At 43.4% G+C, this 23,366-nt stretch overlaps 2 protein-coding genes across 11 annotated transcripts in view; both read right to left on the bottom strand.

The window, feature by feature from the left end:
• Positions 1-1,453: 1,453 nt before the first annotated feature.
• On the bottom strand, positions 1,454-9,722 carry phlda1 (pleckstrin homology-like domain, family A, member 1). Its single transcript, XM_055650586.1, has 2 exons — positions 9,106-9,722; positions 1,454-3,102 (listed from the first exon to the last, which is right to left on the bottom strand). The coding sequence occupies exon 1, from the start codon at positions 9,563-9,565 to the stop codon at positions 9,134-9,136; it is 432 nt and encodes a 143-aa protein (XP_055506561.1). The 5' UTR covers positions 9,566-9,722; the 3' UTR covers positions 1,454-3,102; positions 9,106-9,133.
• An 11,102-nt stretch (positions 9,723-20,824) lies between these two features.
• Positions 20,825-23,366, bottom strand: part of nap1l1 (nucleosome assembly protein 1-like 1) — a 42,699-nt gene continuing 40,157 nt past the window's right edge. For all 10 annotated transcript variants that reach the window (XM_055650577.1, XM_055650580.1, XM_055650582.1 and 7 more), the window contains one exon: positions 20,825-21,660. In XM_055650577.1, the coding sequence (XP_055506552.1) occupies positions 21,622-21,660 (39 nt within the window). In that variant the 3' untranslated portion in view covers positions 20,825-21,621. The remainder of the gene's footprint in view (positions 21,661-23,366) is intronic.

Raw genomic sequence — 23,366 nt, 5'->3', positions numbered from 1 at the left:
CCTTCTACCCTAAGGAAAATATTGTGAGCGTTCTAGTTGTCCATGTGTCACATGATCTTGTATACCTCAAAGAGATCTTGTGCACAGGTGTCGATGGCCAGCACAGACTTGGTGGGCTGAAGGGCCTGATTCCATGCTGTAACTCTAAAGTATAAAGTAAAGCATAGAAGCATAGAGTATAAGAGTTAAGAAGTCACGTTGCAGCTTCATAAAACCTTGCTTAGGTTGCATTTGGAGTGTTGTGTGCAGGTATGATGTCGAGCTTAAAGTCAAAGTCAAATTTATTCGTCACATGCACCCAAAGGTGCAGTGAAATGAACCTGAAATGTAAAATGGTTTTGGAAAGGGCGCAGAGAAGGTAGTCTCGACTCGAAACGTCACCCATCATGCTGCACTCGGGACGGCTGCTATGGAGAGGAGACATGGGGAGCAGGGTGTGGTGGAGACACCCCTCAAAATATGGGAAGGGCTCCCACGCCTGTGGGCCACATGAGTGGCAAGGGTGAGGGATAAATTTATAACATTTGAGCAATGTAGGTAGACTGTATTGAATATTTTGTATCGCCTCCGGAAATGTTGGATGAATTTTTTGCACGGTTCATGTATTGCATATATTTATTACCTAAATAAAGTCTATTTTGCAATAAAAATCCTTCTCTCCTGAGACGCTGCCTGTCCCGCTGAGTTGCTTCAGCACATTGTGTCTTTCATCAGGATGTACCTGGGTCAGCGGGCTTGCATTAAAGGGAGAAGTGGGATAGGTTGGGAGTGTTGGGGGGTGACCTTACTGATGTGTACAAGATGGTGAGGTACATGATTAAAGTAGGCGCTCACAATCTTTTCCCCAGGGTAGAGGATATGTGGACAGATTTAGGGACAGGAAGGGTTTAGAGGGCTTTAGACTTTAGAGATACAGCGGGGAAACAGGCCCTTCAGCCCACCGAGTCTGCACTGACCAGCGATCATCCCGTACACCAGCACTATCCTACACAACAATTTTACAATTTTATTTTATTGATCGGTGTGGGCAAGTTGGGCTGAAGGGCCTGTTTCCATGCTGTATGACCATGAATCCATGTCGCTGAGTAGGCAACTTGGTCGGCATGGATAAGTTGGGCCGAAGGGCCTGTTTCCATGCTACGCCTCTATGACTCTACACAGGATAGCCCCAACGATCCACCTGGTTCACAGCTGTCGTTCAGGGACACAAACCCACCATGTTACCAGTCACACCACCACAGCGGAAGCTTCACAGCAGGCATCAGCGAGCTGCTGCTTCAAAGGCACGGCCCTGACACCGGCATCGTGCAAAGGAACAAAACCACGAGACCCTTCTATTTATATCTGGTGATCCGCGGAAAGGCACAAATCCATATGAAAGGTGCAAAACTGGATTCACAAATAATATCATATTCCCAGACGATATTGAGATAACATTATGGACAGTTTTGCATTTTTAAGCATTCCAATTTTATATAATAATGCTTAAGAGATTTGGGGGAAAAATATATAACATGCAACCACAAACTGCATACATTGCAATGATTAACTGAATGCTGTCTCGAGTGAGTTGTATCTGCACTATCTTGATGGTTAGACTTGTACTAAATTAGAGCATTAGGAATTGCACATTTACAAATGCTACCCACTCAGAATAGTGTAAAATAGGCATCAATTGGCCTAAAAATCTGTGGGTGACATGCAGTGGTGTGCCCTGGCTATGAAAAAAAAAGGGTCACTCTTTCATAATGTTACAGTTACCTGTTAGACAATATCCTTGCTCATGATATTACAGTATTTATGCAATAATAATTTAACTGCATTTCAGAAACCAGAAACTCCGTAGTATAAAACGAAAGGCAGGTTTATGGCTGATAATTCCTTGAAGGGTGGACAAAACATATTTCTCATGATGCAAGTCAAACATAATCAAATAACAATTGTTTACTCCTGATGCAGATGGAAGCAGATGGTATCAACACAAGTGGCAGGGTGGCGCAGCGGTAGAGCTGCTGCCTTACAGCGCCAGAGACCCGGGTTCGATCCTGGTGGTGAATGTACGGAGTTTGTACGCTCTCCCTGTGATCGCGTGGTTTTCCCCGGGTTCACCGGTTTTCTCCCACACTCCAAAGACGTGCAGGTTTGTAGGTTAATTGGTTTCGATGAAGATCGTAAATTGTCCCTAGTGTATAGGATAGTGCTAGCGTACGGGGTGATCATTGGTCAGCACAGACTCGGTGGGCCGAAGGGCCGGTTTCCGTGCTATATCGCTAAACTAAGCAAAAAATAATGCCCTGGTTCTCCTGATTTTGTTGGTATCTACTGTTCACCATCCTTGGAATAAATAGCTGATCATCCAGAGTTTACTATAGTTCTGCATCTCCATTAAGTGCCCGCTCAGACGGCCCCCTGAGCCACCCCACCCCAGGGCAATAAATACTCAAACAAATCCCATTCCACTGAGCGAAGGGATTTTCACACAATCTCATTTATCTTGAGACCGTGAACCCTAATTCTAAACTCACCAACCAGCGAAAAGGAGCTTTTTGGCACCCGCTATGAATAATATAAAATTCTTACATGCCCTGGCAATGAGATCACAGCTCCTTCTTCTAAACCAGAGAATATAGACCCATTCTGTTCTACGTACTGTTACAGAATAAAGGGGCTATTCACTTTCACCTCGACCACTCTCTTTACGCTTCAGTCTTCTGGTTCCTTTTTGACAAAACCCAAACATTCAAAAAACATCAGGCATTAATTAAAACATCAATAATTGTGAAAATCAAAAACAAAATTCAATAATTTATAATTACATATTGCGTATCAATGGCCCGTCCGGCATTTGTAAAGAAACACAGTCTATTATAAATAATGTTAAAACATCCACGTGAAGCTGCCCAGTAATGGAATTCATTAAATGCTTCGTCCTGGAGAATATTGATTGAATGTTTCTTGGCGATTCAGTCTGCTGGGTTTACAGCTTAAACCATTCCAGCGTCTAATAAGCTAATCTGATATCTGCAATGGACAGAGTTTTTTGCATTTCCATTTTCCATTCCTGTGTGCTAGATTCCACTGTGTGTACCCTCATTCTCGAACCTATATGGGGCCAAAAATGATAACAATATATTATTTTAAAAGAAATGGACAAAGGAACAAGTCTTGTGTTTTACCCCCAAGTGAACGATTCTAATCATGTTCTAAAAATTATTGGATGCTAAAAGAAACCTAGATAGCAAGAGGTAACATTTTGGTCTGAAGAAGGGTCCTGACCCTAAACATCACCCATCCTTTGTCTCCAGGGATGCTGCCTGACCTGCTGAGTTACGCCAGCGCATTGTTTCTGTCTATGATATAAACCAGCATCAGCAGTCCTTTGTTCCAACATTTTGATATGTCTCCTAATGGTTACACTGCAATTAAAAATATAATGTCAAATTAGAACTGGACAATAAATAAATAACTCCAGAAGGAAAAAAATCCAAATAAAACTCTACTTGTACATTACTGTCCATTTACTGTGTTTATAAATTATCATATCGGCTTATATTTTTGCTTCAAGTTAAGATATGTGAGATAGTTATTCAGCGGCTAGATTCAGAATAATGATGTTCTGTATTGTATTACTGATATCATTGATGTTCATTCTTCCGGAGAAAAAGTCCAAAATATATATATATATATATCCCTGACTTGTTCCATTGCAGTGCAGTACATTAAAATAGTGGAGAGCGGACTGCAGACTTTGGCAGTGGGTAATTGCGAAAAAAAGCAGGGAGAATGACTTTATAAATTTCTGCAACATCATACAGGTTAATACACTTTTTTTAAATGAATAGAATCGCTGTATCTAAGGGGCGGCACGGTGTCGCAGCGGGTAGAGCTGCTGCTTCGCCACGCTAGCGGCGCGGGTATGATCCAGACCTCGGGTGCTGTCTGAGTGGTGTTTGCACGTTAGTCTTACTTTAGTTACTTGCTGACCAGCGATCACCCCTTACACTAACACTACACACTAGGGACAATTTACAACTTACAAAAGCCAGTTAACCTACAAACTTGCTTGTCCTTGGAGTGTGGGAGGAAACCGGAACACCTGGGGAAACATACGGTTAAACATACAAACTCCGTACAGACAGCTCCCATGGACAGGATCGAACCAGGTATCTGGCACTGTGAAGCAGCAACTCTATCACAGCACGTTCACCCAGTGACCACGTTGGTCTCCTCCGGGTGCTCCAGTTTCCTCCCGTGTCCTAAAGACGTGTGAGCTTGTAGTTTATTTGGCCCTCTGTAAATCGTCCCTAGTGTGTAGGGAGTCAATGAAAAAGTGGAATAACTTAGAACTCGTGTGATCACTGGTCGGCTTGGACTCGAAGGGCCTGTTTCCCTGCTATATTTCTAAATTAAACTAAGCACGGTTTACTCTCAATGGGTATCCAGGTCAGAGTGGACACGGAACCTTTGTTATGGAGGAAGCCATTTGGCATGTGCTGGCTTTCCCCACAAACCTGTACATTTTGTCTTTTCTAAATACTTATGCAATTCCCTATTGAAAGTTAGCACTAAATCTGCTTTCACCAACTTTTTTAAGTCAGCTCGTTCCAGATCACGATAGCTGAATGTGTGTAAAAAGTAGTCTCCCTTCACCTCTCCCATTGTTAATCTAGTTACAGTCTCAATTGTCAGTGGGAATAGTTTATCATTCTTTTCTGCGTAACTACTCAGTGTTCATAATATTAAATCTCTCCAGAACATTCTCTGCTGCAGGAACACCCCAGGTTCTCTATTAACTGGTCCAATATATCTGCCAACCTTTCTCCTTTAGACTCTTGGCAAGCGTGGACGCAGATTCGAATCGATGGGACGAATGGCCTAATTCTGCTCCTATGATTTATGGACATGGACTTCAGAAGAGCTCTAATCGGGGTGATGTACCCTCAGATTACACTTGGGTAGTTTATAACCAAATGATATGAACATTGAATTCTCCAACTTAAATAAATAGTCCCCTACCTCCTCTATCTATCCCGTGCCTTCCACCCACCTCAATGCACTCCCTTTTCTCCCACCATCGCCAACACCCCCCCCCCCCTTCAGACACCTTGTTCCTTACTCCTCGTAAACCTAACTCCCATCCCCGATTCCCCCATTTCCCAGTTATTCCCCCCCCACCCCCGTCACCTTCCACCCATATCTCTCCCCTTATCCGATACCCTTTTGTCTCCTGTTCCCCTCCAGCCTTTGTCACTTACTCAACCCATCTGCCTATCACCCCCCCCCCCCACCCTCACCTGTATCCACCTATCACTTATCAAGGTTTACCTTGCTCCCATCTCTCTTTTCCAGCAGTCTCCCTCCTATTCCATCAGTCTGAAAAATGGACCTGGACAAAAGGTTGTGTGTCTATTTCCTCCCCGTAGTGCTGCCTGACCTGCTGAGCTCCGCCAGCACTTTGCGTTTTGCTTGATATACCTCCATGTTGTTATCAGGAATGTGTGCATACCATATGGCCGGTTGGAGAGGTACATAAGCATCAAGGACATTAGAGGTCTGCACAGTTTTTGCAGATGCCTTACAAACCGCATATCAAAAAGCCACTGGGGTTTGCATTTGTAGATGACTAATATGCTGGGTTATATACATGCGCAAGAGAAAGAGATACTTTGCACAGATACACCTCAGAAAGCACAAGGTGATAACTAAACTCAGAATGGCATTGCACATGATAAAAGGGTTCAGCAAAACTATTTAGGTTAGAGATGCAGCGTGGAAACAGGCCCTTCGGCCCACCAAGTCCACACTGACTAACGATCACCTGTTCACACTAGTTCTATGTTATCCCACTTTTTCATCCACTCCCTACACACTCGGGGCAATTTACAGAGGTCAATTAACCTACAAACCCGCACGTCTTTGGGATGTGGGAGGAAACCGGAGCACCCGGAGGAAACACACGCAGTGTCAGGGAGAACGTGCAAACTCCATATAGCTAGCACCCTTGGCCAGGTTCAAACCCAGGTTTATGGAGCTGCAAGGCAGCAACTCTACCGCTGCAACCACTATTGTTTTTGTAAGGAGTGAACACAGACTTATACATTCATAATGTGTAGGAAAGAACTGCAGATGATGGTTTAAACTGAAGATGGACACAAAATGCTGGAGTAACTCAGCGGGGCACACACAGCATCTCTGGGGAGAAGGAATGGGTGACGTTTCGAGTCGAGACCCTCAGTCTGAAGAAGGGTCTCGACCCAGAACGTCACCCATTCCCTCTCTCCAGAGATGCTGCTGCCCCACTGAGTGACTTCAGCATTTTGTGTCCATCTTCAGTTTACATATTTATAATCTGCACATAATTCAGACTAACCCAGAATTAGGACGGCCTGTGTATTTACTGCCTCGGTGAGGTCTGCTATATTATTTTACTGGGTTGTAGGCAAAACAAAGCATTTAAATGTATCTAGGTACATGTGACAATAAAGTATCAATGAATTAAAGTGTAATTGAATAAATAATTGTTTAAATGCCCATAATCTTATCTTGAATTCTATGACTCAATTAGATGACGTAAAATGATTATCGTTCCATCATGATGCAAGTCTGTTTCATTCCAGTCACTACGCACATTCCAAGCATTGCACCCTGACTTAACACAGAGAGTGAGATCTCAGCAAACAGTATGCCCTGTAAAATACCTACCCGTGCTGAGCTAACAGAACACATGCAAACTGCTACACACACACACATTCTAACCTGTACACTGAGAATAACACTAAAGACTGACCAACAAACTCTTTTGCCTTTTCTCCTACACTCCTAGATGGAATGATGTCTGATCAAATTCAGATTCCTACCATGTCCTCATTGTAATTCTGCTGAATGATACATTACAGCAGATCCCTTTCCTCAAGTCTGCATAACACAGGAATATAGGAAGTTGAGTGGGCTATTTGATCCGCTAGGTTTAGGTTTATTATTGTCACATACCACGGTGCAGTGAAAAGCTTTGGTTTGCATGCTATCCCAACAGATCAGATCATACGAGCCTGCATACATAAACACAATCAAGTCAAACAATAGACAGAGCAAAGGGGAAGATATAGAGTGCAGAATATAGTTTTCAGCATTGTAGCACACCAGTTCCAGAGTCCAATGTCTACAAAGGGGTAGAGGTGAATCGGATAGTACCCTAGCTTACAGAAGCCTATAAACAGATGGAAAGAAGCTGTTACTGAGAGAGGCTCCTCTTGTATCCTCTACTAATCAACGAGACCACTACACATCCCTTAATTTGATCTATCAATATCAATTTATGAATTGGCCATTGCCTAGATATTATGTAGACACAAGGATCTGCAGATACTGGCTTGCAAAACCCCCCCAAAGTGCTGGAGTAACTCAGCAGGTCAGGCAGCATCTCTGAAGGACATGAATAGGTGACGATTCAGGTCGGGACCCTTCTTCAGACTGCAGTCTTCAGTCTTCGACCCGAAACGTCACCTATCCATGTCCTCCAGAGAAGCTGCCTGACCTGCTGAGTTAATCCAGAACTTAATGTTTTCTATAGCATGGGTATTGTATGATGTGTGTGGAAGAGTGGTCCTAATTTGGAATAGAGTTTCCAGCTTCCCTCCTAAAGGGCTTTTAATCTTTGAACTGTTTTGCCCCCAGTTGTAAACGAAAATAGACTTCATCCAATTACCTATCAATCCCCGCCTAACATTTGAGTCAGTCTGAAGAAGGATCACGACCCGAAACGTCCCTATTCCTTTTCTCCAGAGATGCTGCCCGTCCCGGTGAGTTACTCCAGCAATTTGGGTCTATCTTTGGTGTAAACCAACATCTGCAGTTCCTTCCTCCCCATTTAACATTTGACAAGTGTAATTTTCATTAAAAATAGAATCAATTAAAAGTGACGGGTATATCGAATGAGCCGCCAGAGGAAATAGTTCAGGCAGGTACTATAGTGGCATTTAAAAGACACTTGAACAGGTGCGTGGATAAGAAAGGTTTAGAGGGATATGGGCTAAATGTGAGTAAATGGTACAGGCTTAGATTGGGCATGTTGATTGGCATGGACAAGTTGTGCCGGTGGGCATGTTTCTGTACTGCATGTTTCTGATTCTATAACACTTAAAGCCATTTGTCAGTTTAATAACTATTAAAAATAACTCCTCAACCTAAATTCCTAGCAATTACATATTTTAGCTTTAGCTTGGAACAGCATGAAAAATCTCATAGGTTTAGGTTTATTATGGTGACCTGTACCGAGGTACAGTGGACAGTTTTGTTTTGCATGCTATCCAAACAGGTCAGATAATATTATATATAAATACAATAAATATAACAGAGAACAGTAAAGCACAACAACTTAATTTATGTGCCAAAACTAACCTGCCTGCACATAGTCCATATGTCTCCATTGTCCTGCATTTTCATGTACCTATCCAAAATAACTTAAAAGCCACTATGATATCTGTCCGCACCACCACCCACCACCAGCGCGTTCCAGGCACCCACCACCCTCTGCGTAAAACACTTGCCCCAGTCACCAATGTAATCAAGGCAAACTCTTTTTGGTCATTTTTCCCGTGGAATACAGGTCGTTCTATGCTGCTGTCGACACTGTGGTAGATTTCAGCCGCTCCAGCTCGTCCTCCCAACTCAACACATCTCTCCTAAGAAAGACACAAAGTGCTGGAGTAACTCAGCGGACCAGGCAGCGTCTCTGGAGAACATGGACCAGCGACGTTTGGCAACACCCTCTATCCATGTCCTCCAGAGCTGCCGCCCTGACCCGCTGCGCTACTCCAGCACTTTGTGTTTTAATCAATATCCACTCTGTCAAGGCCATTGGAGTCTTGTGTCTGAAGACGAGTCCAGGCCCGAAATGTAACCTATCCATGTTCTCCAGGGATGCTGCCCTGACCAGCTGACTTACTCCAGCACTTTGTGCCTTTTTCTTTTGTAAACCAACATCTGCGGTTCCTCGTTCTCTACATCTCTCCTAAGAGGTAGGACAAGGACAAAGAGGAGAGGGTGAGGGGAGGTTACTATTGTTCTGTGGTTAGGGGAAGAGTTTTGTGGGGGGGGGGTTCTCACCTCTACAAGGGGTTACTGCAGGGCAGTTTCACGCCGCGTTGTGGATGCCCACACCGATGCCCCGTTGTGCCAGCTTCTGCCGGCTGCTCTGCACCGCTTCCATGGCCCGCCGGTTCTGATACTGCACCATGCCCAGGGTGATCAGGGCGTTCCAGCCAGCGTCCTGCGGGCACCTAAAGTCCAGCTCCCTCCTGTCCGTCATCACCACCGTGAAATACACATACTTCCCCTTCCTCTCCACGCTGTCCACCGTCTTCATGTCGTCGAAGCGGAGCTGCTTGGCCCCGTTGCCGCTGGCTTCTGTCTGGTGTTGGGACAGCTCCAGGTATTTCCTGGGACGCAGCAGAAAGAGACCTTCATCGGTCAGGACACAATGTTTCTTCTTCCACAGTTGCAGCAGACCCTCGCTCCTCTTGTGTAACACCCCTTCCTTCATCACCTCCCCACTCCCCTCCTGCATGCTGCCTGGCCCTCTGCTGGGTGCTTGAGAGGGAGAGAGAGCGAGAGAGACAAGTTCTTGATCTTTGTGGAGCAAGATCTCAGCAGCCAGTGCTTCCTTCTTCCTGCTTGCAGCCTGGATTTCAGAGCCCCTCTCCCCTCCTATCTCTCCCCCACCTCCCTCTCCCATCTCGCTCTCTGCTCCCACCAACCGGCCGCCGGAGAAACTGCGACCCCGCACTCCACCACGTTGTAAAAGCTCAAACCTCGCCAGAAACAAAAGGCAGAGAAATGGTGACCTTTCTGTGCAGGACCTCAGAGTGAGGTCAAACTCAAATTGGAGGAACAGCACCTCATATTTCGCTTGAGCAGTTTACAGCCCGGCGGTCTGAGTTTTGATTTCTCCAACTTCAAGTAATCCCTGCATCTCCTCTCTCTGTCCCTCCCCCACCCTAATCGTCCTACCAGTTTCACTATCTCCTGGTGACTTTCACTATAACCACTCCTCATCAGCTTCCCCACAGCCAACAATGGACCATTGTGGGCTCCACCTTTCCTTGATCATCGATGCTGGCTTTGATTTGTATTTTTGCGTGTCGTCCATTAATTTGTTCTATGTATCTTTATCTGGTTCCCTCTCCCCTGACTCTAAAGTCTGAAGAAGAGTCTTGACCCAAAACATCACCTATTCCTTTTCTCCAGTGATGCTGCCTGACCCGCTCAGTTACTCCAGCATTTTGTGTCCACCTTCAGCCTCAGCAGAGCGAGTGGCTTGAAAATAAAATGCAAAAATAATTGACAGGGAAAATAGTATTAGACGTAAAAACATAGCTAATTGCGGGAGGGGTGGTATCAGAGAAGAGTGGAGAAGGAAGGGTAGGAGGTGGAGAGGAATATATTTTAGTCATTTCCTAAATGTTTCATTCTCTGAAAATATGAAGCAAAACACTGAGGACTAACAGCACCTGTGAAAAGAGAAACAATATATGTCTTAGTGACATGGAACCGTACAGCACAAAACCCTTTGGCCCATCTCATCCATGCCGTTCGGGTTGCTGTCCTGCGAGCATCCTAATTGCCTGCGCCTGGCCCATATTGCTTTAAATCGTTCCTATTGACGTGCCTGTCCAAATTATTTTAAATATGGTAACTGTACCTTCCTCTACAACTTTCTCTGGCTGCTCGTTCCATGTACCTGTGGGGAAAAGTTGTCCCTTAGATTCCTATTAAAGCTCTACCCTTTCACCCTAAACCTATGCCTTCTAGTTCTAGATTCCCTTACTCTAGGGAAAATATTCAGTGCATTACCCTATTTATTCCCTTATTTTATGGAGGTGTATAGAATTTCATAAATTAAAATTGTATACACTATAAAATAACTCTTTGGCCTCCTGTGCTACAAGAAATAAAGTTCTAGCCTGCCCAACATCTCCCTGTAGCTCAGGCCATCGAGTTCCTGGCAACATCCTCGTAAATCTTTTGTGCAGAATTTCCAGTTTAATGACATCTTTCCTAAAGTAGGGAGACCAAAACACAATACTTTTGTATTGAGAAATGCTTTTCTCTTTTACCTTAAACCTATGCTCTCTAGTTTTAGACCAAAATCAACACCAAAACCAGAAGGTTGTAAAGTGCCCAGTCAGAAGAGCTACTGTTCCTCAAGTTTGTATTGTCCTCCTCGTAACAGTGCAGGAGTTGTGTAATCAATTAGCAGAGCAGTGAGGTGTAAGGACCATCTAACCATATTTAACCTGGACTCACCCTAGCAGATATTTGCCTTGTCCTTTCCATCCCGCTCACCATTTCTGCAACTAATTTGCTTCTCTCCCTTCCCCAGTTCTAACGAAGTCTTGACCTGAAACATTAACTTCCCACCATCTCTTCCCACCAAGGCTACACCCATTAGTTTGATTTAGTTTAGTTTATTGTCACGTGTACCGAGGTACAGTGAAAAGCTTTTTTGTTGACATGATTACAATCGAACCGTCCACAGAGTACCAATACGGGTTGTGTAAGATAAAGTTCAGTGAAGTCTGATTAATGATAGTCCGAGGGTCTCCAATGAGGTATAGTCGCTCAGGGCCGCCCGATAGCAGCAGGTAAGAAAATGTCCCTGAATTTGGAGGAGTGTATTTTCACACTTCTGTACCCCTTGCCTGATGGGAGAGGGGAGAAGAGGGAGTGACCAGGGTGAGACTGGTCCTTGATTTTGCTAGTGACCTTTCTAAGGTAGCATGAAGCATAGATCGAATCAATGGAAGGGAGGTTGACTTGTGTGATAACCTGGGCTTTGTCCACAATTCTCTGCAATTTCTTGTGGTCTTGGATGGAGCTGTTCCCAAACATGTTGTGATACATCCTACAAACCTGAAATGCCCGAGCTTCCATGCACATCGGAAGTCAGAGTAGACAGCAAAGTCCCCGACAACCCAATTGCTTTGGGTTTGATGCAGGATGTTCCGAGATCTGGATTCAAAGCCCAGATTGGGGTCAACCATGACCACCACAATCAATCTCGTTCAGTTTCAGAGGGATGTGCTCAGCTGTTAGAGACATAACTAGAGCCAGGATGTTTAGGCACTAAAAAACTCCTTTTTATTATACCTTCGATTTTTCCAGCATCTGCAGTTCTTTCTTAAATAAATCTTGGAGAAGACTGAACCAGCGGCCAGCGGCACGAACGAATGAATGACCGATGGTGGCGCCCCCAGTTTCGCCCTGGTGGTGGAAGTTTTCTCGTAAGTTATACTATGTTAACACGTCAGTAATAACATTAATATTAATGTTAACATAGAAAACGTCATTGTAATCATGGTACAACTAGAGAAAATAACACAACCTTTTAGTAAAACAGCAAAAAAAAGGCTGATTAAGGCATTCGATTGTGAGAGGCATTATCCTGGTGAAATCATCCAAAAAGGCATGAAAAGGCACTGATGGCAAAATCCTGGCTCTATCACTTCCTTCTTGCATATAAATCAAATAGCAGATTTGTCGAGAGGGGCAGGATTTTCATTCAATGCCAAACTTGGAAAAGAATGGCATGGAGGTTGTTTGTAGGACAAACTGGCAACATTGGCAGATGTGTAGGAAGGAACTACAGATGCTGGTATATACCGAAGATAGACACAAAATGCTGGAGCAACTCAGCGGGTTTGGCAGCATCTCTGGAGGAAAGAATTAGGTGACGTTACAGGTTGGAACCCTTCTTCTGACTGTGTTTGCCGATGACATTTAATTTGGAGGAATGAGAACATGAAGACTTTTGGAAAGAAAATAAAGAGGCCCAAACAAAATGGTAATGGATGTGCAGGGACAGGGGACCTTCATAAATCTCTGAAGGAGTTGGCATGAATTGGTAGAGCTGTAAAACACTAAATAGGATTCAAGGCGAGAGACGCATGACCCTGGTTAGACTTCATTTGTGCTATATCTTAGGTAGGCTGTCAAAGTCTTGGGAGATGGTGCAGAGGTTTAATAGAATTCATAAATGCAGAGGATGCCGTTTCACATGGATTTTCAGGAACTATTTGACATATCCCATTAAAAGGTTGTCCAACAAAATTGGTTTACAATCAATAGAAAGGTCAGGCTTGATAAAGAAATTACCTCTAAAGGACAGAAAGTAGTAATTTATGATGGTTTTATTGATTAGAAGATAGTAGACTGGGAGACCTCGATCACTTCATCCCGGGTCTATTCCTGACCTCTGGTGTGGAGTTTGCATGTTGTCCCCATGTGCATGTTCATTTCCTCTGGGCACTCCATTCTCCTTCCCACAACACAAAAACAGGCATGCAGTTAGGTTAATAGCCACTGTGAGTGATGGACGGAATCTGGGAGTTGATGGGAATGTGGACAGAATAAAATGGGATGAGTGGAAATAGTTGCTCGATGGTCAGTACAGACTTGGTGAGCCATTAGCGTCCGTTACTGTGATGTATGGCGTTACGACTAACGACTGAGATTTGATTTATGTAGAGCAGTAGTCTTAGGAAAACAGAAATTATTGTTATGGCCCAGTGCCAAATGTGCTTGTAATTGACACACTGGAGATCCAAAGGATTTCAATAAGTTTTTAATTCTTTGAAGTGTAGCTCTTATTCCCATAATTTCACCAAAATTGACATTATAGTGGCAAGCCACTCAAAAAGCTGTGCTGCCTCACAACACTGACCCAAGCGCTGCTCATTAGCTTTCATCCAGTATTTAAATTTATGCAGACAATGAATAGTGCAGGCTAATTTTTCCATGTTACTTTGCATGCACATTACAAGGAAGTCTGCATGGTAGAAGTAGATACCAAACAGTTGTAATAATGACATTCAAAACCAGCTGACATCCTGCTTAGACTGGCGACCAGCAATTAATTTGCATTACAAGCTGCCTAAAGAAGCCGCTAACATTATTACATGTTTTAATTCCCTTCCATGGAATCTAATTGGTTCAGGCCACAATGGCATTCAGACCCAATGGGCCAAATGTTTTTTAATAACTTTCCTTCTTCAGATCTTTGATCTGCTGAAGACTCAATATGAGTACAGATTCTACTATCTTTGAAATGTGTAGCAAGCTTTTACATGTGGTTAATTAGGCTCTGGCAAATCAAGTGGAACATTCGAGCAGGCCATTCAGCCCCCGAGACGAATCCATCTCACACAGGCGGCACTCTATCTCTAACTGAATTCCATGAATAGAAGCAAGGGAGGGGATTAAACCACATCCTACGAGGTTTAACGCTTGGAAAAATCACACCCATTGATTAATAAATTATAATTTGTGACAAGCAAACTATTTTCATAATTACTATTAGTACTGTCCAATCTCACTGTGGTATAATGTTACTGGCACTTGAAGCAGCCTTGATATTTAAGGCTCAAAGAATTACTGTTAAATTGGATAACTGGACTAATTGGCCTAATAAAAAGCTGACAATAAATGGCAATTGACAGCAACGTGAGGTTTAGGGATTAGATCCAAATGTGCTATATATAGCAACAGATGTGTTCCACTGCCATCTGAGCTTGGTATTATTTGAAGAGACTATGACTAATGAAGCAAATGGTTGAGAACACCACACACATTCTCTGAGAATTGGCCCAGATAAGAGAATAACATTGCAGCATGCCCCAGAGCCAAAAAAAAATGACCAAGTTATTAGGACAGCCTGCTATTAGGGAGAAAATTAATTACAAAGTATTGGATCATGCCTGCTGCAGATATTGCCATCAATTGCTGAGCACTTAAAGTTGGGAATGTTGAAGGAGTCAAAATTAGAGTAAATGTATAAGAGGGAACTGCAAATGCTGGTTTACACCGAAGATAGACACAAAATGTTGGAGCAACTCAATGGGACAGGCAGCATCTCTGGCTAGAAGGAATGGGTGACATTTCAGGTCGAGACCCTTCTTCAGACTGAGGGTCCAGGGAGCGGGAGACAGAGATAAGGAAGGGTAAGGTGTGAAAATTTAACCAGGGATAGTCAAAGAACTAGGAAAGGGGAGAGATGGATAGAGGTAAAGCAGGGGTTACTTGAAGTAGGAATTAACGGGTCCTTTTCAGAATAGCAGGCAGTGACTAGTGGGGTGCCGCATGGCTCAGTGCTTGGACCCGTTATTAATAATATATATTAATGATTTAGACGAGGGAATTAAATGTAACATCTCCTAATTTGTGGATGACACAAAACTGGGTGGCAGTGTGAGCTGCGAGGAGAATGCTATGAGGCTGCAGGGCAACTTGGATAGGTTGGGTGGGCAGATGCAGCATAGTATGGATAAATGTGAGGTTATCCACTTTGGTCGCAAGAACAAGGCGGCAGATTATTATCTGAATTTTGTCAGATTAGGAGAAGGGGAGGTGCAACGAGACCTGGGTGTCATCAGTCACTGAAAGTAAGCACGCAGGCAGTGAAGAAAGCAAATTGGCCTTCGTAGCGAGAGGATTTGTGTATAGGAGCAAGGAGTTCCTACTGCAGTTGCACAGGGCCCTGGTGAGACCACACCTGGAGTATTGTGTGCAGTTTTAGTCTGCTAATTTGAGGGACATTCTTGCTGTTGAGGGGGTGCAGCGGAGGTTCACCAGGTTAACTCCGGGGATGGCGGGACTGACATAGGATGAAAGAATGGACTGGCTGGGCTTATATTCACTGGAATTTAGAAGGATGAAAGTGTATCTTATAGAAACATAAAATTCTTAAGGGATTGGACAGGCTAGATGCAGGAAAATATTCCCGATATTGGGGAAGTCCAGAATCAGAGGTCAGTTTAAGAATAAGGGGTAGGCCATTAAGGACAGAGGTGAAGAAAAACATTTTCACCAGAGTTGTGAATCTGGAATTCTCTGCCACAGAAGGAGTGGAGGCAAATTCACTGGATGTTTTCAAGAAAGTTAGATTTAGCTCTTAGGGCTAACGGAATCAAAGGATAGTCAATAGTCAATATAATTGTCATTTGGACCCCTGGAGGTCCAAACTAAATGCCGTTTCTGCAGCCATACATTACAAACACATAGACCCCAGACACAACATAATTTACATTTTACATAAACATCCATCACATTGCTGTGATGGAAGGCCAAAAAAAAAACTTATCTCTCCACTGCACTCTCTCCCCCCCCCCCCCCAGATGTCAGAGTCAAAGTCCCCGGCTGGCGATGGCGATTGTCCCGCGGCCATTAAAGCCACGCCGGGTGGTGCAAGGTCACACACCGGGTCTTGATGTTAGAGCCCCCAGCGTGCGCTCGCAGAGTCCCGCGGCCATTCCAAGCCGCGCGGGGCGGTGATGTCAGGCCCCGCTCCAGGAGCTCTTCGACCCCGCAACTCGGGCGGGAGAAGTCGCCGTTGCAGGAGCCCTGAAAAGCGGTCTCCCTCCCCGGGGCTCCCGCGGGCTCCCGTCCGCACACCCGTCAGCGCAGACCCAGCAGCAGCGCTGCCAGCCCGCTCCGGACTCGGCCAGCTCAGCAGGTGAGCTCCGGCACCAGAGTCCCCGCTCCGGACTGGAGCCGCTCTTGCAGCCCCGGTGACAACTGAGACCCGACAAGAAAAGGTCCCCGGCTTCTTCTGTTTAAAAGGCCCCCTCCTCATTGCAGCCCCAACCCCAACTGAGACCCCCACACCACCCCCCAACAGGACAAAAAAATAACAAAAACTACATATAAACATAGACAAAAAATAATAAAAACGCAGACGGGCTGCTGACAAGATATGGGGAGAAAGCAGGAATGGGATACTGATTTTCGATGATCAGCCATGATATTGAATGGTGGTGCTGGCTCCTGCACTATTTTCTATGTTTCTAAGTTAGAGAAGTCAATATTCGTACCGCTGGGCTGTAAGCTGCCCTAGCGAAACATGAGGTGCTGTGCCTCCAATTTGCACTGGGCCTCATTCTGGCAGTGGAGACAGCCTATGACAAAAAGGTCAGTAGAGGAATGGGAGGGGGTGTTAAAGTGTTTAGCATCTGGGAGATCAGAGGTGTCGGAAGGACTGAGCGAAGGTGTTCAGCGAAATGATAGGCGAGACTGCGTTTGGTCTCGAACCTCCATCTCACTTGAAAAGACTGTCCGGGTCCTTGGACAGAGTCGATGGAGGAGTTATAGGGACGGGTGTTGCATCTCATGTAGTTACAGGGAAAGGTGCTGGGGAGGAGTTGGTTTGGGTAGAAAGGAACGAGTTAACCAGGGAGTTGTGGAGGGAACGGTCTCTGCGGAAAAGTGTGGAGTTGGAAAGATGTGGCTCGAGGTGGGATCCCATAGGAGGTGGTGAAAATGTTGGAGAATTGTGCTGTAGGCTGATTGGGTGCAAGGTGAGGACTAAGGAGGCTCTGTCCCTGTTGCGACTGGGGGTGAGGGGAAGCAAGAGCGGAGCTGCGTAATATCGAGGAGGCCTGTGGAGGACTCATCTATGAAAAGGGGAACCCCTGTTCCCTAAAGAATGAGGACATCTCAAGATGTCCTTATATGAGACCCTTAATCTTGGGTGCCGAAATAAGAGTAATTCAGGCAATAGGGAAGTTAGCGGGAAACAAAGTGCTCGAGTAACACAGCGGGTGAGGCTGGGTCCCAACCCAAAAGGCCCCCTATCTATGTTCTCCAGAGACGCTGAGTTACTCCATCACTTTTTTTTTTTGTAAAGCAGCATCTGCAATTCCTTCTTTCTACATGTTGCTGGGGGTTTTGCTATAAGCCCAGAGCAGGATCTGAAACAAGGATGTGAACATTAAAGATGGCATTGGTCAGAGCTAGTGACGCTGGAATCTTGCCATGCGGACTTTATCAGTTAATTTTGATTTCTTGATAATAATGTCAGAACATCTGGAAAAACTGCAGATGGCGAAAATTAAAAAAAACTGGAAATACTCAACTAACATCTGTGGATAAAAAAAAAAAATGAGTCAATGATCTTTCTGATGCAAAGATCATTAACTTCCTGTAAATAGAAGCACAGCTAAAACATAAACCTCGAGGCATATTCAGATTCATTACCTTTGAGAAGAATATTTTCACTTTGGAAAAAGAGCTAACAATATCCCATTACATTTACGATCAACACTTAGGATCCAGTGGGTGCATAAATGTAATTTATTTATCTTTACAAGGCAACATGTACTGAATCATCTATTTGGCAATTACATTAGTTAGGCTGCCAGTTGAAGGACTGGATTTGGAGAAATATTTAAAACTTATTCTCTGGCAGGGCAATATCCAGTGTGCTGTTTTCAGATTTATAGACTGGGTGAGCTCAATGCTGAAATGGCACTGTAAAAAGGCAAAGGATTAGGAGCAATTTAGAATTTGGCAGAAGTGGTTCTAAAGGTTGAAACGAGCAAAGGTGCACTAAGAATAAACTGGGAAGGAATACATATGTACAGTATAAAGGTTTCTACAAACATGTAAAAATAAAGATTAATGAAGACAAATGTAGATAGAATCTACAACAAGATAACAAAGCAACCCATTTCGACTAAGCACTCTGGGTATTACAAACATCCCAAATATGAACTGATAGGTTAATTCGCTAATACTAATTGAAATTAATCATTAATACAAGTCGCAAAAAGATTGGACGTTGAAAGGCATCTGCAGCAGAATAAGTTGCAGGGTTACAGGCAAACTAAATTATCCCTACAGTAGAAACAGGGAACTGTGGATGCTGATTTATCCCAAAGGCACAAAGTGCTTGAGGAGCCCCTCTCTGGAGAAAAAGGATAGATGACATTTCAGATTGGGATCCTTCTTCAGTCGGTGGGTGTTCGATTTTATGAGAATGTGGTGAAAATAAGGCTCTGGGAAAATATGTGGATGAAGAGCATTGCCTTGTGAGCCAAACTAGATGGGTTAACATAGAAAATAGGTGTAGGAGGCCCTTCGGCCCTTCAAGCTAGCACCGCCATTCATTGTGATCATCCCCAATCAATAACCCATGCCTGCCTTCTCCCCATATCCCTCGATTCCACTAGCCTCTAGAGTATCTAACTCCATCCAGTGATTAAGCGGCCTCCTGTCACAAGGAAATATGATTAAAGGTCTTTAGTTGGACACTTGACTCTTTCCTACAGTCGTATGCTGCCTGCTCTGCTGTGTATTTTCCATTAATGTAGGTTTTCAACAGATGCAGTGCTTTTGATTTTTTTGAGCAGAAATAATGATTGTGCCCGGTACAGGCAGAATGTTACCAAGTTCATATTTACAGAGCATAGAGATACAAGGACAGCATTGAATATTATGGAACATGTTTAGAGATACAGCATGGAAATGGGCCCGTCAGTCCATTGAATCCACGGTGACCATCATTCACACTAGTTCTATGTTATTCCACTTTGTCTTCCACTCCCTGCACAGTAGGAGCAATTTACAGAGGCCAAATAACTTACAAAATACACATGCCTTTGGGATGTGGGTGGACTCTCAGTGGAAACCCTCGCAGTCACTCTGGGAGAACGTGCAAACTTATAGACAGCAAAGGTGAGGATCGAACAAGTTCTCTGTGCTGAGGCGGCAGCTCTATCAGCTGTGCCACCCACAATAAAACATGGTTTCAACAATTAACTTTTGGGAAGGTCAACAATTAGCTCAGGTCCAGCTCAGATTACAAAACGCCTAATATAATTTCAAACACCAGCAAAGGAGGGAATTGTTGGTAGCTGGAGCTAGACTTTGTGGCTGTAGTGAAAATAATGAATCAAACCTTCTCAACATGTAATTGGAGGAAATTCCTGCTCCTCCACAGTGTGACACAGAAGCAATTGACTGGTTGAAACAGAGTAGTGATAAGAGCGAGCTGAGAAATGATGTATCAATGGTAAGATTACACTTTAAGTATTGTGTTCAGTTTCGGTCACTGCTATAGGAAGGATATCATTAAGCTGGAGTGTGCAAAGATGATAGATGTTGCCAGGAATTGAGGGGCTAAGGTATTGGGATAGGTTGGAGATACAGCGCAGAAACAGGCCCACATTGACCAGCGATCCCCGTACATACACTAACACAATCCTACACACACTCGGGACAATTTACAATTTTTACCGAATCCAAATTAACCTACAAACGCATATGTCTTGAGTGGTGGGGGGGGAACCGGAGCATCCAGGGAAAACACACGCGTTCACGGGGAGAACGTACAAACTGTGTACAGACAGCACCCGTAATCAGGATCGAACCTGGGTCTCTGGCACTATAAGGTAATGACTATTGCTGCACCACTGTGCCGCCACAAGCCTCTGTACTGTATGACAATGAAATAGAGAGCCAAATTCAAGTTAAACACAGAGGAAACAATTCAAGGCAGAGATATTAAGAATCTCATCCTTACACATTAAGACTCAAAAAAGTCAAGCGTTTTTTCCTAACACACGGAACTATTTATTTGAATAATACCCAAGCAGAACTTATCCTTTATATTTATTACATTTTAATTTTATCATATTGGCTCAGACCATTAAGGTCTGACTTAACAGGAAGTTTTTTTAATTAAAACAAGTCAAATTAGTTAAATTTTACTGAGTTGGCCAATGGCACTTTTGACAAAGCAAGATACCTGATCAAATCAGGAACTCGTAACAATGAATATGACAATTATATACGAATATATTTTATTCAACTCCAGTAATCATAAAGAAATCATTGCGCAATTGAGGGCAAGAACGTCCACAAAAGGCAAACAAAGGTGATTTTTATGAGGCAGCAAATGTAAAAATCAGTGAGCTGAAAGAATAATTGGAAGTCGGGTCTGAAATCATGTTGTGACTTGTATATAATACACCACACAAGTTGGACGAGTAAGAAAATCCGAAAATACTAGTTTTTATTCACAACCCAAGTGGCACAGCAGGACCTTTCAGGTGACGGTTAAGCTATGTTGTTCACAATCTCACATTAAAACAAATGAACAAAATCATAGCATAATTAAGCAAACATGTATGAACAGTACAGATGGTTGGACATATTGTAAACCTATTAACTACTCTGCAACTCCATTAATAGAGCAAGCCACATTTTTCAATGCGTCTCCCAGTAGGTAACTGACTGGAACTACGTGTTATACAGGAACACGAGTAATGAAGGCACAGCCAGTGTGAGCACAGACATGTTGCACAATTTTATTTCTATAATTTTGTATAAAGTCCACATTACACTCATCCAGCTACAAAACAAATCTTTCCACAGTATTATATATTTAGACAACAGAGCTGAAGAAAAGATTAATTACTTTGGTTGATTGTTCTCCAGCAAGATATTTCTCAACATATATTGGTCTCTGTATGCTGCTGTTCCTAAAGCCAATGGTGGTGCCTCTAACAAGTTATTTTGAAGAACCCAAATTTTTTAGCACTGGAATGACAAATTTTGGGACTTTTATAAACTCCATTTCATCAACAACCAATTAAAAAAAAAAAACAATGCAAGAGTACCAACCATATTCTGAACTGGCTGATTTAAGGGTTCATGATTAACCAAAAAAATGTTAATTGAAATTTGTCCTACCAAGAAAATACAAAACATTATAAGGCTGTTAAGTAACTATTAGTTGTTTATAGTAAGCCAGTACAGTGCAGTTGTTCAAGGCCACATAAGCAGGCTTCACTGCTGCTTGCACTCAGAGGGTGGGTTTGGATCCTTCTGTTGAGAGAGAAGAGCAAATGAGAATTGGCAGAAGCAGAGATGGCTTGGAAAAAGTATCTGCAACACTCCATATATCATTTTGTTCTCCAGCTATCATAACTAGTTCAAGTATCCACATTGGAATTCAATTTGCATACTTCAAAAATGATTAGTGACATTAAAGAGACTTGGTATATAACATGGTACACAGGAGAGCTTTCAGCCCTTGATGCCTGTAATTATGTTAAAGTAGTCCCATCTGTCTGGCCCACATCACTCCATTCCCTGCCTGTCTAAATGCTTCTGTTCATAATCCACTGCACTGTGTTTTGGGGAAATGGGTGCTGGAAAGTAGGATAACATCCTTTATCTACGTACATAGGTACACGTGAATATGTTTTACCAAACAGAGGACAGGAGGATTTTACATCACAAACCATGTTGTCAAATATACACCGCCGTAGCCCAAGAAGACATGGTGCATCACATTTTCTTTGAAAAAAATGCAAGGTGAATGCTCAAGGTCAAACTGAACAAAACAAGCCTGTATATTCAGTGACGCTTAAGAAGTGTTGTTCCAATTTCCCAGTCAAATAGACATCGATCAGACTTAAATCTTAAATTGTTGACACTTTATTTTGCTTCACTTCCAGAAATTATAAGATCACAAAAAAAAGCCAATATTTTGGATACATTGGCAGACCGAGAATCTGGAACTTTAAGCCACATGCCTCACGATTTTGTGAATTCCAAATCTATTTCATAAAGTCAAACAGCATGGAAACAGGGCCATCAGCCCAACTCGTCCATGCTGAATAGGATATCTATCCAAAGTAGACCCATTTACTTGCGTTTGGCCCAGGTCTCTCAACCTTTCCTCTCCATGTACCCATCTAAATGTTATTTATAATAATGTGAGCAACATTGTCACCTAGATAATTTATACAGATGACTGGCCATACAGCCAGCAGAATTCCCTGTGGCACATTACTGGTCATGGGCCTCCAATTTGAATAACAACCATTCAGCACCACCCTCTGATTTCTCCCACCAAGCCAATTTTATATCCAAATGGTTAACCTACCCTGGACTGCATTTGATAGAACCTTACAGACTAGGCTACCGTGTTGGACCTTGTGAAAAGCATTGCTTAAGTCAATGCAGACTTGTAATATGCAGCCCTTGTTAATCCTTTTTGTCATCCCTACAAAGTTAGACGATATCCCATGCATAAATCCATGCTGACTGTCCCTAATCAGTCCATACTTTGCCAAATGTAGTAGGTCTTGTCTCCAAATCCCCTCCAATAGTTTTCCAATCATTAATGTTAGTCTCATCAGCATCTTGTTCCTCGGCTTGCCCTTGTAGCCTTTCTTCAAGGCCAATCTCCAGTCTTCTGCTACTTCACCCGTAGTTAAAGATGATGCAAATATCTCAGCCAGGCCTCCTGCAATTTCTACCAGGCTCTCCCCGATGGCCTAAAATATACTTGATCAGGCCACAGGGATTTATCCAACTTTATGCTTCATAACTTCCAGCACCTCTGCGTAAATTGAATAATTTCAAACACGTTGCTATTCATTTCCCTTAATTCTTTGGATTCAAAGGCCTTCTCCATGATAAATACAGATGAGAAATATTTAACCACCAAATCTCCTGCGATTCCACACAGATGACCACATTGATAGTGGGTGTATTCTCTTCCTTGTTATTTCTTTGCTCAC

This window comes from Leucoraja erinacea, chromosome 19, assembly GCF_028641065.1.
Source record: "Leucoraja erinacea ecotype New England chromosome 19, Leri_hhj_1, whole genome shotgun sequence".
Classification (NCBI taxonomy): domain Eukaryota; kingdom Metazoa; phylum Chordata; class Chondrichthyes; order Rajiformes; family Rajidae; genus Leucoraja; species Leucoraja erinaceus.
Note: the sequence above shows the minus strand (reverse complement) of the source record. Positions and strands in the feature narration are given on the sequence as shown.